The 23,188-nt window shown below is 36.9% G+C and overlaps 2 protein-coding genes across 8 annotated transcripts in view; one reads left to right on the top strand and one right to left on the bottom strand.

The window, feature by feature from the left end:
* The window catches only part of STARD3NL (STARD3 N-terminal like), a 69,471-nt gene extending 53,451 nt beyond the window's left edge, over positions 1-16,020 (top strand). For all 3 annotated transcript variants that reach the window (XM_077119549.1, XM_077119553.1, XM_077119561.1), the window contains 6 exons: positions 1,615-1,692; positions 3,559-3,612; positions 3,724-3,841; positions 5,033-5,128; positions 13,312-13,387; positions 15,516-16,020. In XM_077119549.1, the coding sequence (XP_076975664.1) occupies positions 1,615-1,692; positions 3,559-3,612; positions 3,724-3,841; positions 5,033-5,128; positions 13,312-13,370 (405 nt within the window). In that variant the 3' untranslated portion in view covers positions 13,371-13,387; positions 15,516-16,020. The remainder of the gene's footprint in view (positions 1-1,614; positions 1,693-3,558; positions 3,613-3,723; positions 3,842-5,032; positions 5,129-13,311; positions 13,388-15,515) is intronic.
* A 5,268-nt stretch (positions 16,021-21,288) lies between these two features.
* TARP (TCR gamma alternate reading frame protein) overlaps positions 21,289-23,188 on the bottom strand; it is a 65,928-nt gene continuing 64,028 nt past the window's right edge. For 3 of the 5 annotated variants that reach the window (XM_077119522.1, XM_077119515.1, XM_077119526.1), the window contains one exon: positions 21,289-23,021. In XM_077119522.1, coding sequence (XP_076975637.1) covers positions 22,867-23,021 — 155 coding nt within the window. In that variant the 3' untranslated portion in view covers positions 21,289-22,866. The remainder of the gene's footprint in view (positions 23,022-23,188) is intronic. The other 2 variants (XM_077119524.1, XM_077119531.1) reach the window with 1 other exon arrangement.

The following is a 23,188-nucleotide window of genomic DNA, read 5'->3' as shown; positions in this document are numbered from 1 at the left end:
TCTATGCCATTCTTTTTTTTCTCCTTTAAACACTGTTTCCTTCTCTCTTAGTAATGAGCCCAGTCAGTACTTCTTCTCTTTTGCTAAGGAATTCTCTCATCATCTCAAGGATGTGTAGTATATTAGACTTCTCCATATGATTTTGTTGAAAAAGTGTTTGGCTCCTACAGAATAATTAAAAGGTCACTGATAAAATTTCATACCCTAATTTTTCCAAATGAAGGAATAAAATTTCATGACTCAGTGTCTTGACTACCACAGGTCATCTAAGTTAAAATCAGAGCAAATCTCTTAATATGTCTTTCTTGTGAAATGCTTGACATTTAATAACAAATTTGGTTTCTCTTTTTTCTCTTAAATCCCTTGTTTAATTTATGAAGTGGCCTGAGCCAGGAATTTTCAGGAAGCTAGTTTAATCCACCAAACAGATATCCAAAGGTTACTAGCTTCTGTGCTTAAGGAGTTAATGGTACTGAACCAATAGGTGGGACCTATTAGCACAGATAGGAAAGATATGTTGTGTCTGGCCTAGGAAATGGACACAGCCTCTGGAAACTATGGGACCTGGGTAACTTAGGAGGTAAGGGGGTTACAGACTCATCCTTCTACCAAGTTCAGAAAGCAGAGATAGAGTTGAAATGACTGAAAAAGCAGTGGGTAGATTGTTGGAAAACTATCCACAAAAGCAGCAAATTAAAAACAAATATAACCTGAAATTTTCATTTATATAAGAATCTAAGAGATTTTGGTTAGTGGCACTGAAGATGTTCTCAGCCTTTACCTTTCAGTGGTTTTGATGAGTGGGGAACTTTTGACAGACCCCTACCCTGAGATATTGCTCAAGAGCACCTGACTTCTCCCTACCCAAATAGGCATATTTTTCAACTAATAGTGGTAGAATTTTATTCTATGTACATTCCTTTAGTGGATGAGAGTTACTAAGACAACTGTGGCATAGTGTTTAAGAGACTGCTCTTTGGATTCACACTGCCTGGGTTCAAATCCCAGCTTCCTCACTAAAGAGTTGTTGGGCCTTGGGCAATTTTCCTAACCTTTCTGTTTTAATGTCCCCATACCTGTAATGGGATTAATGATGGTAGTTGACTCATTGATTGTTGGGGTAATGATGTACAGCGGAGGAATTCACAACAGTCCCTGACCCACAGTAAAGAGATGTTTGCTACTGGACAGGCAGTCTTCCTACCAAACCCCAGTCTCCTAGAGCTTTATGGTGGGCTTTACTGAGAACCAGGTGTTTTACAAAAACAAGTGTTTGCATTTGAAATGGAAAAGTCAGCTTTCAGAAGATTTTCTCCTATTTTAAAAGGATATCAGAAATATATGTGGACTCATAGAAAGGAAAAATAAGCTTGCAATTATATGTTCTTTTTGATAATAAGTTAATTTGAAAGCCATATTAAATTCTATTAATTACAATTAAGGACTGTTTTTGCTGAGAACAAGTACAATTAAATTCTAGAGCTAAGGGGTCTGTGGCAGTCCTCAGCTAAACCAGAAAAATGAAGACAATATGGTGAGTTTTTCATAAAGCTCAATTACTTTCTTTTATGTATATAGTTTAAATAACCTTTCCTTTTTTTTTTTTTTACACAGCTTTTGGCAGTTTTTCGATTTAAAGTATTAATACTTGCATATGCTGTATGCAAACTGCGCCATTGGTGGGCAATAGCGGTGAGTATGCCCTGGATGAGTGAGTGACCTTCTCAAGTGCTGGTGGCCAGAATCAGCTCACCACAGGTCTGAGCTGGGTAGAGATGCTGTTTAATCTGGATTGTATTCCATTAGCTTTTCCTGAGTCCCTCTCCTCCACACTCCAGTAGGTTTCACACTCTGAGGCTTCTTTCCAATGTTAATGAATAACTAGATTTTTATCTATGCACACTGAGCCACAAGAGGAATCTAAAGGCCCATGAGTAATTATTGACCAAGCACAAACCCACTTTCTACTTCATTTTGCAAATAAGAGATAGGATCAGTACCTTTGTCACAAAGATATTTGGAAAAATTCTTATTTCGTTTAAAACTGGTGAGATTTCATCATTTGCACTCTACTTATTTTGGTAATTCCTTCCCCTGTTTTTTCTCCTTCTACCTCCGCCTTTCAAGGAAAATGCTCCATGTTCCTTTTTTTATTGTTTACTTCAAGCTCCTTGAGGGCAGTTTCGTTGCTTCTAGCAAAGAGCTTGGCACACACTATTTCCCCTCAATAAATATTTTGATTGAAGGAAGAAATATACCTGCATTATTTTTGTCATTTCCAGTCTGAAATCTGAGCTTTTTGAGACTCTGATAAGATGGGGGGAACTATCAAGCTCATCAGACTTGAGAGAATTACTCAGGAATAATCTCTAGTCCAATAATTAGAGAGAGACCTCTGTCTGTGTGTGGGACACAATTGGATTTGTCCAGCTGGGGATGGGAGTCAAGCTACTTTGCTAAGATTGATCCTACCAGGCCATGTCTGCCTGGGCCTTCTCTTCTGAGCTTTCAGAGTCTCCTAGGCTGAAATCAGACTGTCCACTCATTGGAAAGTCATACTTCCTGGATGTAGGCACACGATCTTGGCCAGACTTTGACTTCCTTTCCTGAATATGCTTTGCTGATATCACAATAGCTGTGACGATTGTGCCTTTCAAATTTTCTCAAACTGTCCTGCATTTGGAACATTCTATTTCAGAGTCTCCATAATATATTTTTCAGACCACCTGACCTTGTGTTTCAGAAAAGTGGTTGACATAGAGATACCTCATGAGACTTTGAAGACAATATCTTGAATATTTATTTTCAAATTATTAAAGAGACAGATCTGATTTAGCAAATCTGTTTTATTGTTTTTGATTCTTGCCTTTAAAAGCATTTGCAAAAAAGTCCAGGCAATTGAAGAAGTCATCCGATATCTAAAGAGTAGTTGGTATCAGCCTGTAAAGTTAATTGCTATCAGCATGTAAGATGCCCTTTCTCCCAAGCATCTCACTCTGGCTGGTGGTTTTATTTTGTTAACAAGTGCTGCAACTTACTTAATATTTACTGAGCATGATACCTGGTGCCCCCTGACGTCCATTCTGTTAACTACAGTTGGCAATCACTTGGGTCATGTTTCACCATTCTAAAAATATTAGATAGAAGATGGCGTGACAGGGTCCAGGTACTGTGGGATTATCTCTAGGCTTCATAACCCCCAGGGTATATGCCCTACTTACATATTTCAGTGTTCTTTTAGATGGTGGTGGTGGCTTTAGATATTGTTCCTTTTTATGGGCAAAACTTAGCTTCCCAACATGTTAGTGTGCCAAAAAAGTGGGAGAAGGGAAACCATAAGCAGCCAGAGAGAAATTATTTTTTACATAGATGCCACAAAATCCTGTTTGAGGGGTAGAGACAGAGTTAGATGGAAAGGAGCCAGGCTCTGGCTCCTTAGCTTTTTCAAGCCTCTCCCTGCTTTTGGCTCAGATGGGTGACAACTCTTTTGTGTAAGGGAGGCACCTTCACAGTATGAAATGTCTAATTCAAAATGGTGCTGGATTATGTGTCTTTCAGTTGACAACAGCAGTGACCAGTGCCTTTTTATTAGCAAAAGTGATCCTCTCAAAGGTAATGGCCTGCACTTTCTCTGTACAGTTACTGTCAGTAATGACAAAGCCTTGTTTTCCATGTAAACTCATGTTAATTGCATTTCCTCTCTGGTCACAACTCTTTTTCCAGCTTTTCTCTCAAGGGGCTTTTGGCTATGTGCTGCCCATAATTTCATTCATCCTTGCCTGGATTGAGACCTGGTTCCTGGATTTCAAAGTGTTACCTCAAGAAGCAGAGGAAGAAAACAGTAAGTTTCTATCAAAATTAGCCTCCTGAGACTGGCTGGGTACCAAGCTGGAAGAAAATGAAATGATTGTGTTGAGTTGAATGGAGCTGCCAGTCGGTGGAGTTAGGCAGGTCACAACATCTTCATTCTTTCGTGGCTACTGCAGAAATCAAGAAAAGTCTGATCAAAGGATAGTAACAGAATGTGGCTCCTCTCTCCTGCCTTTGAGCCAAACTTCGCCTGGAAGAAAATGTGAACACTGGTGGGAAAAAATATTAAAACACAACAACAAAAATAAACAACACCTCTTTTTCCTTAGACGGGTTGACCTTTTCTCCCTAATAAGGCTAGAATAAGTACATGATTAAACCAAATTCAAAGTAACCAGTAAAGCAGATCACACAATTAACAAAAGTCTAATCAGCAGCTGTTTACCTGGCTGTCAGTTACATACATTTGCATTCACTTGGCCCATGTCGTTTGGCCTGGGGCTTCCTCTGACTGTCTTAATACTCAACCTTCAGCCCGCAGAACTCAATCCCCTTCTCTTCTATTCATTTTTAAAATATGTTTCTGATAGGATCTTTTTATGACAAATACTTCTTCATTACTTTTTTTTTTTTTTTTTTTTTTTTAAGACAGAGAGAAGGAAGGAAGGATAGAAGGAAGGAAGGAAGGAAGAAAGGGAAACATTTTTAAACATTTTCTTGTTTTATTGTATTCTGTTTCTCCGTTTTTGTTACATGGGCTGGGGCCGGGAATCGAACCGAGGTCCTCCGGCATAGCAGGCAAGCACTTCGCCCGCTGAGCCACCGCGGCCCGCCCAACTTTTTTATGTATTTATAAAAGGCCATCTATTATGCTTTACAGCTGACATTTCTCTAGCCACATGTAGACTGTAGACTGTGTGTGCTGGCTGAGTTTTGTTGTTTAGTTTTTTGGTTCTGCTTTTATTGTTGATTTTGTATGGAAGTAAATATCCCTAAGGGAAAGATGCTCATGGATAACATGAGATGATTTTTTAACGTAGTTGGTATCTGTATGTATAGTACTGGTTCATGGTTTGTTAATGAAACTTTTTTTTCTTAGGATAGTTGAAAGATTTTCAAAATACTCAAGAGTTTTTTAATGTAATAATAACACCACTTTACTATATTTAATCTTATGAGATTGGTAACATCATTACCAGCATCTGAATTTCTTCTCTTCTAGGATTCCGGATAGTTCAGGATGCTTCAGAGAGGGCAGCACTTATACCTGGTGGTCTTTCTGATGGTCAGTTTTATTCTCCTCCCGAATCTGAAGCAGGTAAACAACTTGATTATCATCATCAGGGAGCTCAGCCCTCCCCACATCCCTCCCTGTTTTTCTTTCCTTCTCTTTCTTTCTCAGAACACTTAGCAAACATTTAATTCACCAGGCACTAAGAATATGAAAGTAGGTAAGACATGGCCTTGATGTGAGACCAGTAATGAGATACAGAGATGTGGACAGGTACGTGCAGTAAAGGGGCCTTGGCATTGTGGTTTGTGATCTGCATAGTAGAAGGCAGGTGCCAGAGGGAGGGTCTCGATGCTCCTTTCATTCCCTGTCATCTCCTACACCCACCTTCCTCCAGGGATTCCTGTGCCTGAAAATACAGAAACTGTGGACCCTAACTGCGACTCTACCTCTTTCTGATGACTCATATCCTGTCATTTACCAGGCTACTTTGATTCTCCCTCTTTTATTTTTGCTTCTTTTATCTCATTCAAATTGTTTCACTTCCTCTCAGCTCCAACCTGAGCTTACATTTCTGCAACAGCCTGCCTCTCTGTCTGCCTCCTGTCCTGCCTTCCCCCAACCAGCCACCAGAGCTCTCTGTTAAAAATAATAATTGCTAATACTTTAGTAAGTACCAGGCACTGTTCCAGGGCTTAACTAATATTGACTCATTTACTCATGATAATCACTCTATGATATAAAAGTGTCATTATCCTGATTTCACAGGTGAGTAAATTGAGGCACAGAGAGGGGAAGTAATTTGCCCAACATGCCACAAATAAGTAATGCGGCAAAGATTTGAACCCAGGCTTCAGTGCACAAGTTCATGCACATAACTAGTAAGCTGTCCTGTAGCTTCCTAAATACAAAAATGCAGAATTGATCATGTCATTTCCCTCATCAAAAGCCTTCAGTGATGTAAAGATTAACAAAATCATAGATTCTTAGCCTGACGGAATGTACCTCTGTGACCTACCCTTAGTCAATTGTCCAGCTTCTCCCCTAATCCCTTCTTGTGTTAAGTTCTTAACTGTTCTGTTACTGTGCTGTATAGCCATCTAGGCATTGTGTATCTTGCTTTTTCTATCCTGAATACTACCTCTTCTGCAGTCCTAGTCTCTACTCGTAATTCAGGAGGCTTCCACCTACCCAGCCCCACCAGCCCCTTCACTCCCAGTATGTCCTTTAGGACGTCTGCAACTCTTGATTCCGTGTCCTATCATCTGTACTGTCCTCAGCTGCTACCTGGTCTGTTTCTCCCACTACAGGGATGGAAACCTGTCACAGAGACTATGTTATTTTATTCCCTGCCTTAAACATTGTAATGATTTTAAGCATACACATACCTAGCACTGTACTGGGCACATAGTAGATTTTAATAACTGTTGAATGAATGAATGAAAAAAAGAAAGGAGGAAATTGGAGGTACCCAAAATTAAAATCTTAGCATTTTTCAGTGTAAAGGAATGGTTTGATTTTCAGTGTTATAGAAATTTGGAAAATCGGCACATTTGGGTAGATGTACTATTAAAGGATTTAAAGGTTGTTTGTTTGTTAATCTAACCACGTCCTGTTTACCTCTGAATTAAATGCAAAACAGGAGGAAGTACAACCCTTTCTCAGATGATTGAGTTGAGATTGTTATATCATAAATGAATCATTTATGATGTTGAAGAAAGCTTAACTCTTCACCTCCTAAATCATTCAGACTGATTTAAAATGAGAAATAGCTTAATTGTATAATGTAATCTTTTCTAAGCAAGTGTAGATAAAGGCATTCAAATTCTAATTTGATGCCTCCGAAGAGTCCATGCATCCTGGTTTGCCTTCAGCAGGCTTGTTTTTCTCCTGTTGCCCCATGTAATTATTATTAGAACCCCTTTTATCTCTCATAAGTGTTCTTGTTTAGAAGATCAATTATATAGTCAAACTGTGTATGGTCAATAGATTTGAAACTAAATATTTTCCCATATTTTAGTTAAAATTATGGAAAGTATTGAGAAATCATAGCGGGGATATTGGCTAGCATTCACTTTTAAAAAACCAACTTTATTGAGGTATATTTGCATATCATAAAACTCATCCATTGTAAATGTACAATTGCATGAATTTTAATACTTTTATGGATATTTTCAGTTGACATCACAATGCAGTTTTAGAACATTTTCATCATCCCAAAAAGTTCCAGCATTCCCCCTTGTGGTTAATTCTCTGCTGCTATATCCAGCTCTAAGTAACCACTGGTCTGCTTTCTGTCTCAATAAATTTGCCCTTTCTGGACATATCATGTAAATGGAATCATGTGATAAATAGCTGTTTTTTTAACTCTGACTTCTTTTAGTTAGCATAATATTTTTTCAGGATTATCCATGTCGTAACAAGTATCAGTGGTTTGTTCCTTTTTATGGCTGAATCCCATTGTATAGATACACAACGTTTTGCTTATTCCTTCAACAATGATTGTTTCCGTTTTTGGATTATGAATAATCCTGCTAAAAAACATTCATACACATGTCTGTGTGTAGACATATGTTTTTCATTTTTCTTGGGTAGATTTCTAGGAGTCATATAGCAATTTTATATTTAACTTTTTAAGGAATTACTAAACTGTTCTGCAGAATGGCTGCACATTTTCCTCTAGCCATGCATGAGTGTAAGAGTTTTAGTTTTTCTGTATACTCACATCTACTTAGGTCTTTTTGATTATAGCCATTTCTAGCAGATGTGAAGTGGTATCTCATTGTGGTTTTCATTTGCATGTCCTTAATGACTGATGACGTTGAGACCCTTTTCCTGTGCTGTTTAACCATTCATGTCTTTTTTGAAAAATGTTCAGGTCTTCTGCAATTTTTAAATGTTGGGTTATTTTACTATTATGTTATAAGAGTTCTTTATATTTTCTAGGTCAATTCCTTTATGAGGTATATGATTTGCAAGTATTTTTTCCCAGTCTGTGATTTGTCTTTTTAGTTTCTTTGTAAAATCTGTTGAAGTACAGAAGTTTTAAATTTTGATGAAGTTCAGTTTATCAATTTATTCTTTTATGGGTACTGTGCTTGGGATCATATCTAAGAACTCTTTGTGTTAATCCAGTGTCCTGAAGATTTTCTTCTAGAACTTTTTATAGTTTTAGCTCTTTCACTTAAGTTTATGGTCCATTTTGAATTAATTTTTGTGTATAAAGGAGGTAATTGATTAAACTCTCTTTTTTGTTTGTTTTTGAATATCCATTTGTCTCAGCATCATTTGTTGAAAAGATTATCCTTTCCCCATTGAGTTGATTTTTATCACAATTGTTAAAAATCTTTTGACATAAATGTAATGGTTTATTTCTAGAGTCTCAATTCTTTTTCATTTATCTGTATGTTATATTTGTACCAGTACCACACTGTCTTGATTAAACTGTATGTGAGTCTTAAAATCAGGTAATAAAAGTCCTTGACTTGCCTTGCTCTCCTCAGAGACCTCAATTTTGTAATTCATGAGCTTTTTCATACCCTCTTGGTGTGTATGAGCCATCATTAGTCTTGATATTCACCCAAATTTCGGGTGGAGGTCCTCCCTACTTTTGAAAGATGACCATAACAGTCTTCCAACTTTGTTCTTTTTCAAATTTATTTTGGCCATTCTAGGTCTCTAGAATTTCTATATAAATATAGGATAAGCTTTTTAATTTATGCTAAAATCCAGCTGCATTGAATTTATAGATGATTTGGGAACAATTGCAATCATGACAATATTGAGTCTTCCAATCCAGAACCATGGACTATCTGTGCATTTATCTAGATCTGTAATTTCTCACTATGCAATGTTCTGTAGTTTTCAATATACAGCTTCTTTTGTTAAATTTATTCCTGAGCATTTTATTATTTTTGGTGCTTTTGTCAATGGAATTGTTTCCTTAGTATGGTTTTCAGAATGTTCTTTGTTAGCATATAGAAATACAATTGATATTTTTATACCAAACTTGTATCTTGCAACCTTGCTATACTCATTTGTTGGTTCTTGTTATTGTGGTTTCCACTGACTTTTAATCTACAGGATCATGTCATTTGTGGATAAAGACAGTTTTATTTTTTCCTTTTCAATCTGCTGGAATCTAACGACTGAATCTTTAGATTTTTTCTTATTGCACTGCTCAGAACCTCCAGTATGGTGTTGAATAGAAGTGGTAGGAGCATACAGACACCTTTGCCTTGTTCTTGGTTTTAGGGGAATAGTATTCAGTCTTTTGACATTAAGTATGGTGTTAGCTGTGGGTTTTTCATAGATGCCTTTATCAGGTTGAGGAAGTTCCCTTCTATTGAGAGTTATCTTGAGTGGGCAGTATATTTCTCAAATGCTTTTTTTGCATCTATTAAAGTGACAGTTTGGTTTTTGTTACATATTCTCATAATATGGTGTATTACATTAGTTGGTTTGGGGATGTTAAACCAACCATTTATTCCTATGATGGGTAATAATACCCTGATAGTATGGGATATGAAATGTTACCTTCTCTATTTTCTAAATGAATTTGTGAAGGAGTGATATTTTTAAATGTTTGGACAGTGAAGCCATATAGGCCAGGCTTTTCCTTGTGGGGAGAATTTTTAATTTGCAGTTCTGTTTCTTTGTTATGTGTCTGTTCAGACTTCTGATTTCTTCTTGAGACTGTTTTGGTAATTTTTGTCCTTCTAGAAGTTTGTCCATTTCTTCTGAGTTGTCTAAATTTGTTGGCATAAATTGTTCATAACATTCCTTTATAAACTTTTTAAATTTCTGTAGGATTACAGATGTGCCCTCTTTTCTTTTCTCTTGATTTTGATAATTCATATCTTCTTTCATTTTTTTCTTGCTCATTCTAGTTTGTGATTTGTCAATTGCTATTTTCCAAGAGCAGACTTTTGATTTAACTGAATTTCCCTCTTTTTCCATTACAGTTATTTCTGTTTTCAGTTTTTGTGTCCTTTCTTCTGCTTCAATTGGATTTAGTTTGCTCTTTATAATGTGGAAGCTTATATGATTGATTTGAGACCTTCTTTTCTTATATAAGCATTTAAAGCTACACATTTTGCTACACCTCATAAATTTTAATATGTTGCATTTTTGTTTAGAGCTGTTCCTTGGCTTTGAGCAGGTTGACTATGATGTTTCTACATGTGGATTTCTTTGTATGATCCTGATCAGTGTTTGTTCAGTTTATTAGATGTGTAGATAAATGATTCTCAACAAATTTCAGGAAGTTTTAGCCATTATTTCTTCAGATACTTGCCCTGAATCTTTTTATCTTTTCCTGGGTCTCCCATTACATGTATGTTACATACTTGATGTTATCTCACAGGTCTCTGAGCTCTGTTCAGTTTTTCTTCAGTCTTTTATTTTCTCTCTTCTTCAAATTGGATAACTTCTATTGATCTAATTTCCAGTGCATGGATTCTTCTTTTGTTTTCTCAAATATTCTTTTGCGTCCCCTCTAGTGAATACTTTATTTCTGCTATATACTTTTCTATTCCAGAATTTCTTTTTCTTTAAATTTCTATTCTTTTTTATAATTCTGTCTTTTTGAGAATCTCTATTTGTTGATTCATTGCTCTCATACTTTCCTTAGTTTCTTTAAGCATAGCTTTCTAAAGTTCTTTAAACACATGTATTATAGTGGCTTTGAAGTATTTGCCTGCCAAATACATTATTTAAGATACTCAAGAGATAGTTTGCACTGACTGTTTTGTGTTATTATTTTTTCCTGAGAATGACCATACTTACCTCTGTTTTTGCATGCCTTGTGATTTTTTTGTGGAAAATTGGGCACTTTAGGTAATAAAGTAACTCTGGATTCCGAATTTCTTCCCTCACAGTTGCTGCTGCTGTTTTTTCAGTAACGTATGTGGGCTAAATTGTGAAATCCTTGTCCAGTCCATTGTGTGGCTGTCTCTTAATAGTTTTTATTTGTTTGTTTTGTTGTATTTGTTTAATTCTTGCTTTTATTTTTAAGCCTTGCCTCCTAGGAGTCTCCCCTATGTCTATATAGCTCAGTGGTAGCCTGTAATTGGACCAAGGTAGTGCTCAAGTATGTTGATTAAGGCTTCCATCTTCTGCCAGATGGATATGTGAATGGGTAGGATAGTATGTTGGGGCATTTTCAAGTCTTTCCCAGCTTTTATTTGTTTGCTGCATCCCTTCATGTCATCTCTGCACGTGCTCAGAGCCTTAGCCAGGCATGTGCCTCCTCCAACCACAACTGCTACCTCAGACTAGTAGTATCCCTGGGCCTTTCTCCTTGCCTGCCCCAGATTTGTCATCTCACCATCAATGCTGCTGGGTGTGATTAACACTCCCCACTCCAACTTAAGGGAGTTCCCTCCTTCAGTCTTGCAAACTTTGTGATGCCCTTCCCCCAGTACATCCTCCATCCCTATCAAGTTGGGTGTTAGGAGGAATGGGGGCGGCTCCAGGAGAGAACAGCACTGTTCTTCTATTAAGTCTGAAGTTTTGAAGCATAAACACTTCTCACATAGTTATATGCCTTTGATTATTGCTGGAGTACTAAAAGTTTTGTTAATTTAGTCCAGTTTTTATAGTTGGTTTTCAGGGAGACGATTTATCGACTTCCTCATTTGGCCAAAGCCAGAAGTCCTTGCTAACATTCACTTTTAAATTATGTAAAGAATACATGTTGTTATGTTTTAATAAAAGTTTTAGCTTTATATAGGACTCTCAAATAATTCCAAGAAACATCAACTCATTGTGGTTCAAATGCTGCTGGCCTGGCAGGTGGAAAGTGAGCAGTGAACAGGAAGATAGTATGACCACATTCCCCAGGCTCCTTTCAAAGTGAGAAGGCAGTTAAACCACACCAGCCTCTCTGCAGTTCAAAAGCAGAAAACTAAAGCCTTCCGACCATTACACCTTCATCTATTTATTTTACTACAACTTTAGCCTGAATCATGGCATTTATGAGGTTAAGTTGTGAGACATGATCTCTTCTTGAGATTGTCAGCCATTCTTTGTCCTGTACCAAGGGTGTTCTTGGCTATAATCCAGGCAAATGTTCTCATAAGAAAAAAGAAAAGAAAAGAAAACATACTTTTTGAAGTGTATTATCAAGCAAGAGTGAAGCAGCAATTGAGGCAGGCTGCTACTTTTGTACATGAGTAGGTTATATCCATAATTTGCTTCATAGTTCTTTTTTTAATTTCCCTTTCCTGATTATGAAAGTCATGCATGCTTTTCATAAAATGTGGAGAAGAACAAAAATTTTAAATCACCTGTCTTCAAACTATTCGGCAACATCAGTTTTTAATACAGTTCTTTGCACTTGTGTGTGTAATTTCACATAATTGTGGCCACACTGTCTATATTAATGTCCCACTTTTTAAAATTATGATTTAAAAATTATAAACTCAAGTTTTTTGTAGGAATTTTGAAATCTAGAGAAAAGTATTTAAAAGTTATCTGGTTATTTTCTTTTAGACTTACTGATGCGCACATATATACAGATATATTTGGCTTTTAGACTTTTTCTCAAATGTGATCTTATGATATGTACAGTTTTTTCATTATAGATTTGCTTTTAGTTTATAGCATATACTTTTTCCATGCTATAAATTACCTATAAATATTATTTTGAATGAATGCATATTTCATTAGTTAACTTTTCTTCTATTCTCATTTAGATTTTTTCTAATTTTCAGGGAGGAAAGCTACATGATGGATAATAAGTATTATTTCCTCCAGGATAGGTTCTAAGGAAATCATTGCAGAGTGGAATTTGTGTGTCAAGTGAATGAATAGCCTATGGGACATGAACCCCCACCCAGAATGGCCATTACAGTTGGCACTGGGGACAGCAAATGCGGGTGATCATCTGGCTTTGCCCTCTCGGTTAAATTATATGTAAATTAAATTCTTTGTACCAGAGCTCAGAGTTACTCATATTTTAAAATGTGGGCAATCTTGTCAGCAAAGAGGTGAAGAAAAAAATGCAGTAGATAATAATTCCTGGTCTGTATGAATATTTTTAGTAGTACATAAATGAAATCCATTTTGGTGAGTTAGTGGGAGAGAGAGAGTATATCTTAAATGCTTCCTTCTACAAGAAATCAATAACAGTTTAGTTAACCTAAATCTCAAGGTTTAACATACATGTTTCTCATTTAAATTTTTTTATATATTGTAATTTTAAAGAAATAATGTCTTACATTAATGCAACAAAATAATGTTTCTCCTTTCCCTTCCTCACCATGTAGGATCTGAAGATGAAGCTGAAGAAAAACAAGACAGTGAAAAACCACTCCTAGAACTATGAGTACTACTTTTGTTAAAGTAAGTGTTTAAAAATGAAACTATAACAACAAAGTAGTTAAATATGGAGCATTTGAAGTATATCCAGAGTAAAATGCAAAGAAATGAGTATAGGTATATAGGTAGATTTTTGTCCTATGTACAATAAATTATCAGTCACATTTTATTAAAGTAAAGTTTCTCAACATTTTCTGTATAAATTTGCACCTAGTGAAAAATACCTCAAAGCCCCAATTTTCTAAACAAAAAAGATGTGTTTGGTTTTGTTTAACTAGAGTTTTGTATCAGACATTGTTCTAATTTACACTATAAACCTACTTATGTTATGAGGATATCAACCCTAAGATATGTACCTGCCATTTATGCATATTTTTACATGTGAGGTGACAGAAGCAGAAGAGAGAATGAGTTACTTTTCCAAGATCACACAAGTAACAAGTGGCAGAGCCGGGACTCATACTCATGCAGGTCTGCAGTCATGTCAGTTCCAACCCATGCCATGATGTCTCTTAAGTGTTTTGAAGTTTCTGAGATGAAAGATGTTCTCCATTCTAAACAATAGTTCTTGAGGTGCTTCAAGATGAAACACTGTTCAAATCTCTTCAAAGCATCAAAGAAAAACATTTCAACTTCATAAATACAAGGCAAATAAGTATAAAATACTAGTTATTCAATCACAGAAGGAAAAGTATGTGATGGATTCTGAATCCTGGGGAAGTTGGGACAGAGGCAGAGGTAGCAGACATCATGGTGAAAGGTTAAACGGAGTCCCCTGGCCTGCATCATCAGCACCCAACAAACTTCTGCTCTTCCCTCCACAACAGTAGTTTTAGATAAAGCAGAAATGTGGGCACAGGAATAGTTAATCCTTTTCATATTTTTCTAAAGTGCTTTCAAATAAATTCTTGTCTAGCCACACATGACCCCTTCCTTAATTTAATGTATTTATAACAAAGCCTGTCTGCTGTACACTGTGTTATAAAAATTTAAGGCAAAATTTCCAGTGAATCCCAGAGTGATTCGATCAGTGAGTGGAAAAGTATTTGCAAAGCCCCCTTCGGGGAATGGTGAGAACGGGAAGAAATTCAACTCCCCCAAGTTGAATTCTTGATATTCTCAAAAGCAGTGTGGACAACCAAAGCTGTAGGCTGAGCCCCTAGTCTTGGGGTTTGTTCATATGAAACTTAACCCCACAAAGGATAGGTCAAGTGTACTTAAAATTTAGGCCTAAGAGTCACCCCCAAGAGAGCCTCCGTTGTTGCTCAGATGTGGCCTCTCTCTCTAGCCAACACAACGAGCAGTCTCACCACCCTCCCCCTCTTTGCGTGGGACATGACTCCCAGGGGTGTGGAACTTCCTGGCAAAGGTGGGATAGAGGTCCTGGAATGAGCTGAGACTCAGCATCAAGGGATTGAGAAAAACCCTAGAATGAGCTGAGAATTAACATCAAGGGATTGAAGAACCATCTCGACCAAAAGGGGGAAGAGTCAAATGAGACTAAGTGTCAATGGCTGAGAGATTCCAAATAGAGTCGAGAGGTTATCCTGGAAGTTATTCTTACGCATTAAGTAGATATTGCCTTGTTCAAGATGTAGTGGAGAGGCTGGAGGGAACTGCCTGAAAAGTAGAGCTGTGTTCCAGTAACCATGTTTCTTGATGATGATTGAAAAGTGATATAGCTTTCACAGTGTAACTCTGTTGTTGTAAAAACCTTGTGTCTGATGCTCCTTTTAGCTACCATATCAACAGACAAGTAGAACAAATGGAATAAAAATAAATAATGGGGGAACAAACGTTAAAATAAATTTGGTTTGAAATACTAGTGATAAATGAAAGCGAGGGGTAAGGGGTATGGTATGTATAATCTTTTTTTTTCTGTTATCATTTTATTTCTTTTTCTGTTGTCTTTTTATTTCTTTTTCTAAATCGATGCAAACGTTCTAAGAAATGATGAATATGCAACTATGTGATGATATTAAGAATTACTGATTATATATGTAGAATGGAATGATATGTTAATGTTTTTGTTTGTTGTTATTTTTTTAATTAATAAATAAAAAATTTTTTTTTAATTTAAGGCAAAATTTAACATTTTGCCACTTAACGCTACATCTCAAATACATTTGTCTTCTTCTTTTCCTTTCTATAGTGTGAAAAAAACCTCACTGAATATCATTGGAGATTTAAAAGCAAAGTGGCTGGAGTTGGGTTCTTCCTAGTGAAGGTCGAAATGGAAGATGCATAGTTGACCTTGCTGAACAACTAATAAGGAATTTATTTATTGTAATACCTCACAGACATTGTACCATATCCGCATACATTTAGTAGCCTGTCTATGGCCGGTAAGATAATGTAATGAACTGTTGTATAATCACGAGACCAAATTTGAACTGTTAATGAGTAGTTGCAGAAAAGTCTTGTCTTGTATTCCTTATCAAAAGACATCTTAATATATTGAAATAACACTTTTTTAATAAGCAAAGTAACTTTTTATTTTGATTCACAAATGGAATTTTTTTGTTTCACGTCTCAGATTTATTTTGTATTTCTTTTTTTAACTTCCTACATTTCCCTAATGTTTTTAACTCAAGCACATGTGCTCTTTGTACAATTTTAAATGGTTAATAAATTCAACATATCAATGATTATTTTAATTTTCTTGTTTTGTATTATGTATTTGGCTTAAAGTATTGGAATTACAGATATTTAAAAGGAGAACAAGAAAGATTTGTGAACCCATGTAAAATGTTAGTAGATGTTTTGTATTATTTTTATCATGAAATAATGTCTTTCTCTTAGAAGTATGCTTCTGAAATATTGAGTACTCTTATTTTGAACCCACACTGTGAAATCACTGCTATCATTTTTCCTTTGTGTTTAGCTCATATGAATTAAAATAAACTAAATTATATTGTGAGCTATTTTTTTTTCAAACGTAAATTTTTTTTTTCAAACCGTAAAGCTACATAGGAAGGCAGCAGGTCTTAGTTTCATGATTCATTCCAACATTCAAGAAAAACGTAAACTGTGTTTAGTGGTAATGGTGCTGGTTTGGTAAAAACTGACATTTTATACAGAACAAATCAAATCTGCCTGTGCTTATTCCAGAGTGGGGAAGATATCAGAGATGTGACAGGGAGGCCTGTTGTGAGATGGGGTCTAACCAGAGGCTTCTCACACCGTAGGGGAAGGGGCAAGGGAAGTCACCAGGGTCTGAGCTTGGGACCTCAAGAACTCAGTGGGGTTGTCCTGGTGATACCAGAAGTCCATATACCAAGACCACAGATGATGCCCAACCCGAACTGCCTGCTTGGTATTTGCTCTCAGAAAGAGCTCTTATCCAGAGAATGCTTGCTAGAATCAGTAGGATGCAGCCTACCCTCACAGAAAGCCATGGTTCAGTCAGAAGTTACTTGATAAGCTTGGACCAAGGATAAGTAGGTGTATGATTTGAACGTACAGCGAGATCAGACTCTGAAAACCTGAAGCATGTATCGGCAAAAAGTTATGCTTCTGTCTGGGGCTGGACATACTGAGTCCTTAGGTCAAAGCACCCACTCTGCATCCTGCTTTCACAAGGTGAGTATGAGATCTTTACCTCTTTATGTTGGACATTTACTTCTTTGTGTTCATATTGCTTGAGAGCCTTCTTTTAATTGACTCCATTCATATCTGGTATTAATGTCTTCTATTAAACCTTTATCAGTTTGGCTCTGAAGTCATTTTGTCCTTACAGAGCAACTTTATATTATTCTGGTTGATTCAGCATGTGATATTCAAAAACTGAGTTGAATTTGGCCCCTATAAACTATTCTTGAGGTAAGAAGCACATCACTATTGCCCACATCTATGGTCTATCAATGATAATAGATTGAAAGGCATGGGTCTTGTGCACCTTGACTACACTGAGAAAATGAAACCAAAAGACACCAGTACCAATAAATCAAATACTGTGGAAAAAGCACAGATATTTACCTTAGTCCTACCAGAAGCATTTGTTCTTTCTTCACAAGAGTGTAATGAAAATGGACTAAAGGGGGCAGTATCTAAACATTCCAGAGCATGCAATTCTCCACTCACATAGTAGCTAATTGTGGTAAACACTGTACAAAAAAACAGAGAACCCAGCCTGGCCACAGAACTAATAATACATTTGAGGTCAATCTCATATGCTTCTGTAGATGAATATTTTCCTTTCATTAGCTCTGACCTTTTGAAAGTGAACAAAGTTGGTTGTGGTTTAACTGATAATAATTTTATCTTCTAACACCCTAGCCTCTCCTTGCACAGCCCCAGCCAGTGGGGACCAGTTTTATCTGAGCATGTTTCACAAATCAACCACATTTGGCAGAGCAAGTAAACAAAAGAAGCCTGAGGAAATAACAAAACCGTCAGCTGCACCCACACTGCCCTACCACCCACACAGTCTCCCACTCCATCATGTTTTCCCTTTACACACTCCTCAGTTAGGGGCAGCCCAGATTGATTTGGGAAGAAAGATGGTAGAATTTCTAAAGGAACAAAAGACACTGTCTAGAACCCCGCCAGTGAAATCAGCCTCATAAAGTTTTCAATGATTTTAAAGTTTCCCCTCTTATTTTTTTCACTCTCCCATTATACACAGTCACAAATCTCTAACACAGATCTTGCCCTAACAAAATCTGACAAAGTTTATGAGAACTAACTGGTAGATCTAAATTAAGTATAACCTTTCTTGTATCTTGTGTCTGGTTGGTCTTATTTTATTTTCAAATGGAGCCTGTACTTGGCTTCCAAAAGAACCTATTTCACAGAAACAATGAAGCTCATTGTTAATAACAAACAAAAAAACCTGCCCAATTTTAAATAGGACATTTTAAAATTCTAATGTAAAAGTTTTGCTTTAAAAGTTTTCATTTTTCACCCGCTGACCCATCCACGGAACCTTTTTTTATATTGATGCCTGTAGAAATATACAAACACAAACACCCACATGTAAACATAGATACAAAAAGTAGTGACATACTTGTTAGTATTATTACTCAGTAGAAAAATGATCAAAGGACATGAACAAACACATCACAAAAAATATATATATATGGTCCTTAAACATATGTTAAGATGCTTATCTTCATTAATAGTAAGAGAAACACAAAACTACACTGAGATACTGTTTTTCACCTGTCAGATTACCAAAATCCTGACAGTTGACAGCAGACTCTTGGTACTCACGTTATTTTAGAAGTACAAAATGATGCTAATTGTTATTAACAATGAGCTTCATTGTTTCTGTGAAATAGGTTCTTTTGGAAGCCAAGTACAGGCTCCATTTGAAAATAAAATAAGACCAACCAGACACAAGATACAAGAAAGGTTATACTTAATTTAGATCTACCAGTTAGTTCTCATAAACTTTGTCAGATTTTGTTAGGGCAAGATCTGTGTTAGAGATTTGTGACTGTGTATAATGGGAGAGTGAAAAAAATAAGAGGGGAAACTTTAAAATCATTGAAAACTTTATGAGGCTGATTTCACTGGTGGGGTTGTAGACAGTGTCTTTTGTCCCTTGAGGGCAAGTTGGCAGTATCTATCAAAATTATATCCCGGAGCCTGCCTATGCAAAAAAAAAAAAAAAATTATAAATGCACACAGTCAAAATGACATAAAAACAGTATTATTTACTTCAGCATTTTTTATACAAGGAAAACATGGGCTATAAACCAAGGGTGTCTCATACAAAACAGATTAAATGAAGTATGATACATGCGCAGGTGAAATATGCAGTTAAATAATCCCTATACATTGACATAAAAAGAGCTCTAAGATGAGTAAGTGAAAAGAGAAATACAGAATAATGAATATTGTATACCACCACCATTTGTAAGGGGGTAAATAAGAATATATGTGTTTATATTTGTAGATTCATATTTGCAAACATAAATGTAAGAATACACATGAAACAAAATTGGTGACAGGTAAGAGGTGTGGAGGGAGGAGAGACAGTGGCTAAAGCAGTTGTTCTCGATGCATATTATACAATGTTTAAATTTTTGAGCCATACATAATGTATTATATAATGCTTTTTAATAAGGTCAAGCTATGCATATTTCAAGCTATACACCAATACTTCGTGACCAGTTTTCCATTTCTTTACCAATCTGTATTTTTGAGGATGCATAATACTGTATTACTTGTTTCATATTTTAATAATATTTATTAATTTCTTATGGGGCATTCAAATTAATTTTTGGCTACTGTAAGTGTTGCTACGGTACATGAACAGCCTTGCATGTAAGTCTCAATACATAACTTTTGTTTTCTTAGGAAATGGGTGGATCAAACAGTAAGAACATTTCCAAGGGCAAGCATGTTGTACACTCATGCAATGTAGCTCTGTTGTGGTTTTTCACTGCTAGGGCTCTGAGAAAGCAATGCTGGAGTGCCAGGAGCTATTTCAGTCCTCTGCTGGCCTCGACCACAACTACGCATTAGAATCACCTACAGAGCTGTTCTAAAAGTCTGGCCCTTGGTAGTTTTTAAGAGCTCCCAAGAGGAGAGCCACTGGCATCATGGTTAGATCAGCAGATCTTAAGTCCCACAGACCTGGAATCACATGTATACTGTGGCAGGTACACCATGTATAATGGTGTATTTTTTAACCCCTCTGAGACTTAGTTTGCTTATCAAATGAGCGCAATGCCTGTGGTGTGGCTGAGAGCTTGAAATGTAAAAATGTAAAAGGCCCCTCAGGATCCCCTGTGTTCACTAACTAGAAGGCACTGGCTATTACTCAAACAGAAGTATAGAGGACAAACAAAAAAGGGCATGCACCACGTGTTTACCCAGATGAGTTTTCTTTGCTAATAAAAAGGTTGCACTTTTAGCATTTGTTCTGAATGACATCGTTTTGGTATAGTATCTCTGGTTATCTCTTGTTGGTCAGAATTTATGATTGTATATAGTACTTTCATTAATAAAAATAGGGGAAGGAAACAGTGCTGAACTGTGGCCTGCTTGGTAGATAAAAGGCCTTAAAAAATGGATTCTATGTGGTTACAAATTCCAAGTAGTAGAGGGATTTCATTAAAGGGAAAAATTTTAGAACTTTTAACTTAGAGCATTCCTGTTTTGACAGTTGAGAAGAGAACTGGGAGCTCTAGATCTATAAAGAATCTTAAGGCATGACTGTGGAATACCATGAAATGTGGAATTGTTCAGATCTTTGCCTCATTTCTTCATTGCACACCTGTGGATACAGCCTGTTGTTCTGGTGGAGCGTTATGGATTTCAATCATGTAAGTTCTTTTAGTGGATGGGAGGCCAGGGTACAAAGCTGGAAGCATTGTGTACAGGGAACATTGGGTACATTGCCTACAACCTAACAGTGTAGGAGCAAGAGAGCAAATACAGACGGGTGAAAAGGCAGTTCTATTCACTCAGCTCTTAGCTTAATCAGGATGGGAGCTTTCCATTTTTAATTGGAGCCAAAAGTAACCTATTTTACCTCTAGTGGAAAGTAGTGTAGAAGTTAAGGGCAGAGCTTTCCTGAAACCAGGCTGCTGAGGTTCAAATCCCAGCCCTGTCTCTTATTAGCTGTGTGACTATGGGAAGTTCCTTAGGCCCTCGGTCTCAGTTTTCTTGTCTATAGAATGAAAGTAACTGTACGTAGCTCAAGGGGTTTTTGTGAGCGTTAAATGAGTTAACACATATTAGGCCAGTACCTGGTATATAGTAAGCACTGTACAGGTGTTTGCTCTCAGTACTGCATTAGGATATTAACCATTGCTTTGTAAATTGGGATCAAAATGAGAAATTATTTAATTTGAACAGTTTCTTTTAAAGATGGGTGAACTGAGGCAGTGTGACTTTGGTCCAGATCAAATGATTTATCTACTTAGACCCAGACCTAGTCGCTGGGGCTTTAACTAGATGTGAGGTATTACTTTCTGGATCAGTATTTCTCAGACCACACCATATGGCTTCCCTGAAAGCAGCACTTGTGCCATGTAAACAGAGTGCTGGGCTGGCAGGGATAACCCACTCCTCCAACAGAAATGTTCCGAGATGAATCAGAGGACATATAAATGGCGATGCTGAGGATCTCTGGACTCATTCTGTTTATGAAAGGAGCTGGGGGTCAGAACATCATCACACCCAGAGAGTACTTTAATAGTCTTGACAATGTCTGTGACTCACAGTCCATTTCATTAGCTGCTTGTGATGCTTTGAAGCTGTATGTACTTCAAAACAACATGTTCTTAAATTTAATCCATTCCTGTTGGATGTGAAGCCAGTGTAAGTAGGAACTTTTGATGAGACTACTTCAGATAAGGTGTACCCATCTCATTCAGGATCTATCTTAATCCTCTTACTGGAGTCCTTCATAAATGGAATAACTACAGAGAAAGAGAAGAAAAAGCCATGGAAGAAGCTGTACTCAGCTCCATATGGGTGTCTCAAGCATCACAAAAACCCCACAGGAGAGGCTGTGTGGCAGTGGGGCTAAGCATCCAGGTTTGGGCCTGGTATTTAGTATTATGTGACCTCAGGTAAATGACTTGATATCTGTGTCACAATGTCCTCATGTGTGAAATGAAGTCATAGTGCGCTTTGTCCTAGAGTTGCTCCGTGAATTTAATGATGGGTTGGTACAGAGGAATCCTGAACAACTCTTGCATCTATTGCTGGCAGTTCTAGTTTAGAAATAAAAAAGGCCAGAAAATGAACATTGATCATGATCTCTAATCTATTTCCATTGCAGGGAAGTTAGATTTAGACTCATTGAGGCCCTACTATGCATTATATTGCTGTCATCAAGTCTCAAACGACTCTGAGTCTGGTGACCTTTGAAAGAGAAGTGACATTCGTACCTACATTTGGTTGTGACTGCTCCTGGAACCAGCAGCCCAAAGATAGCAGCCCAACCACAGAAATGTGGTTGTAGACCATGAGCACCAATACTGGAGTTCATAAACTATCATGCAATTTATTTGACTTGATCAAGTTTAAGTATATACAGACAAAAGCAGCCTTGATATATATTTAAAAAAATTTTATTGTACTTAATACATAAAAAACATAGTACAGAATCCAAGTGGCAAAGGTGATCGCTTCAAGCTCTGTAAAATGGAGAGTCTTAAGGCAGTCACTGTTTAAGGGACACTAAGAGACATAACTAGAAGCTCCAGCTATCACACTCAGAAGGTTGATGATTTGGGTGAGGGTGGAGGGGCTCTTGGGGATTGTACAGAGAATGGAACTAAAGGCTTTATAGGTGACTTCTTGGCTTTGCCCCTGAGTAGTGGCAGAAGGTTTTGTTGTTATTACAAAGTTAAATTTATTTTGTCCAATAGTCTAAGTTACACCTATAACAGTAATGAAGTAATAGAAAAGCACATATATGAATTGAAATTACCAAAAACCATCATGAAAATCCAGCTAGATCCTCAGCAGAAAGCATTAGGGCCAGTAAAATGAAGAATAGATGACTCCTTTATGCCACCATCTGTCAAAACCCCTTTTCATGACCACAGACCACCATTCTCTTCAGGCAGAACATAATGATGGCAAAGTAGACTGTGCTCTTGACAAGGAGGAGAAGGTAGGTGTAATATGCAGAGGTGTTTATGAGCTGCAGCTTCAGGGCATCTAAGAGAAGTTGTTTGATTAGTTTCGACTGTTGGTTTTGAAAGGATAGGACATATTAATGCATAGACATCACAAATAATCATTTCTAGTGCTTTGTATTAAAGTGACACCACACTCCCCACCAAAACCCAGAAGTAAATATTTATCCCTTTCATGACCACCACCACCAATAAAACAAAACAACTTAAAATTCAG

Source organism: Tamandua tetradactyla, chromosome 1 (assembly GCF_023851605.1).
Source record: "Tamandua tetradactyla isolate mTamTet1 chromosome 1, mTamTet1.pri, whole genome shotgun sequence".
Lineage (NCBI taxonomy): Eukaryota > Metazoa > Chordata > Mammalia > Pilosa > Myrmecophagidae > Tamandua > Tamandua tetradactyla.
The sequence above is the reverse complement of the archived record's forward strand: the minus strand, read 5'-3'. Positions and strand labels throughout refer to the sequence as shown.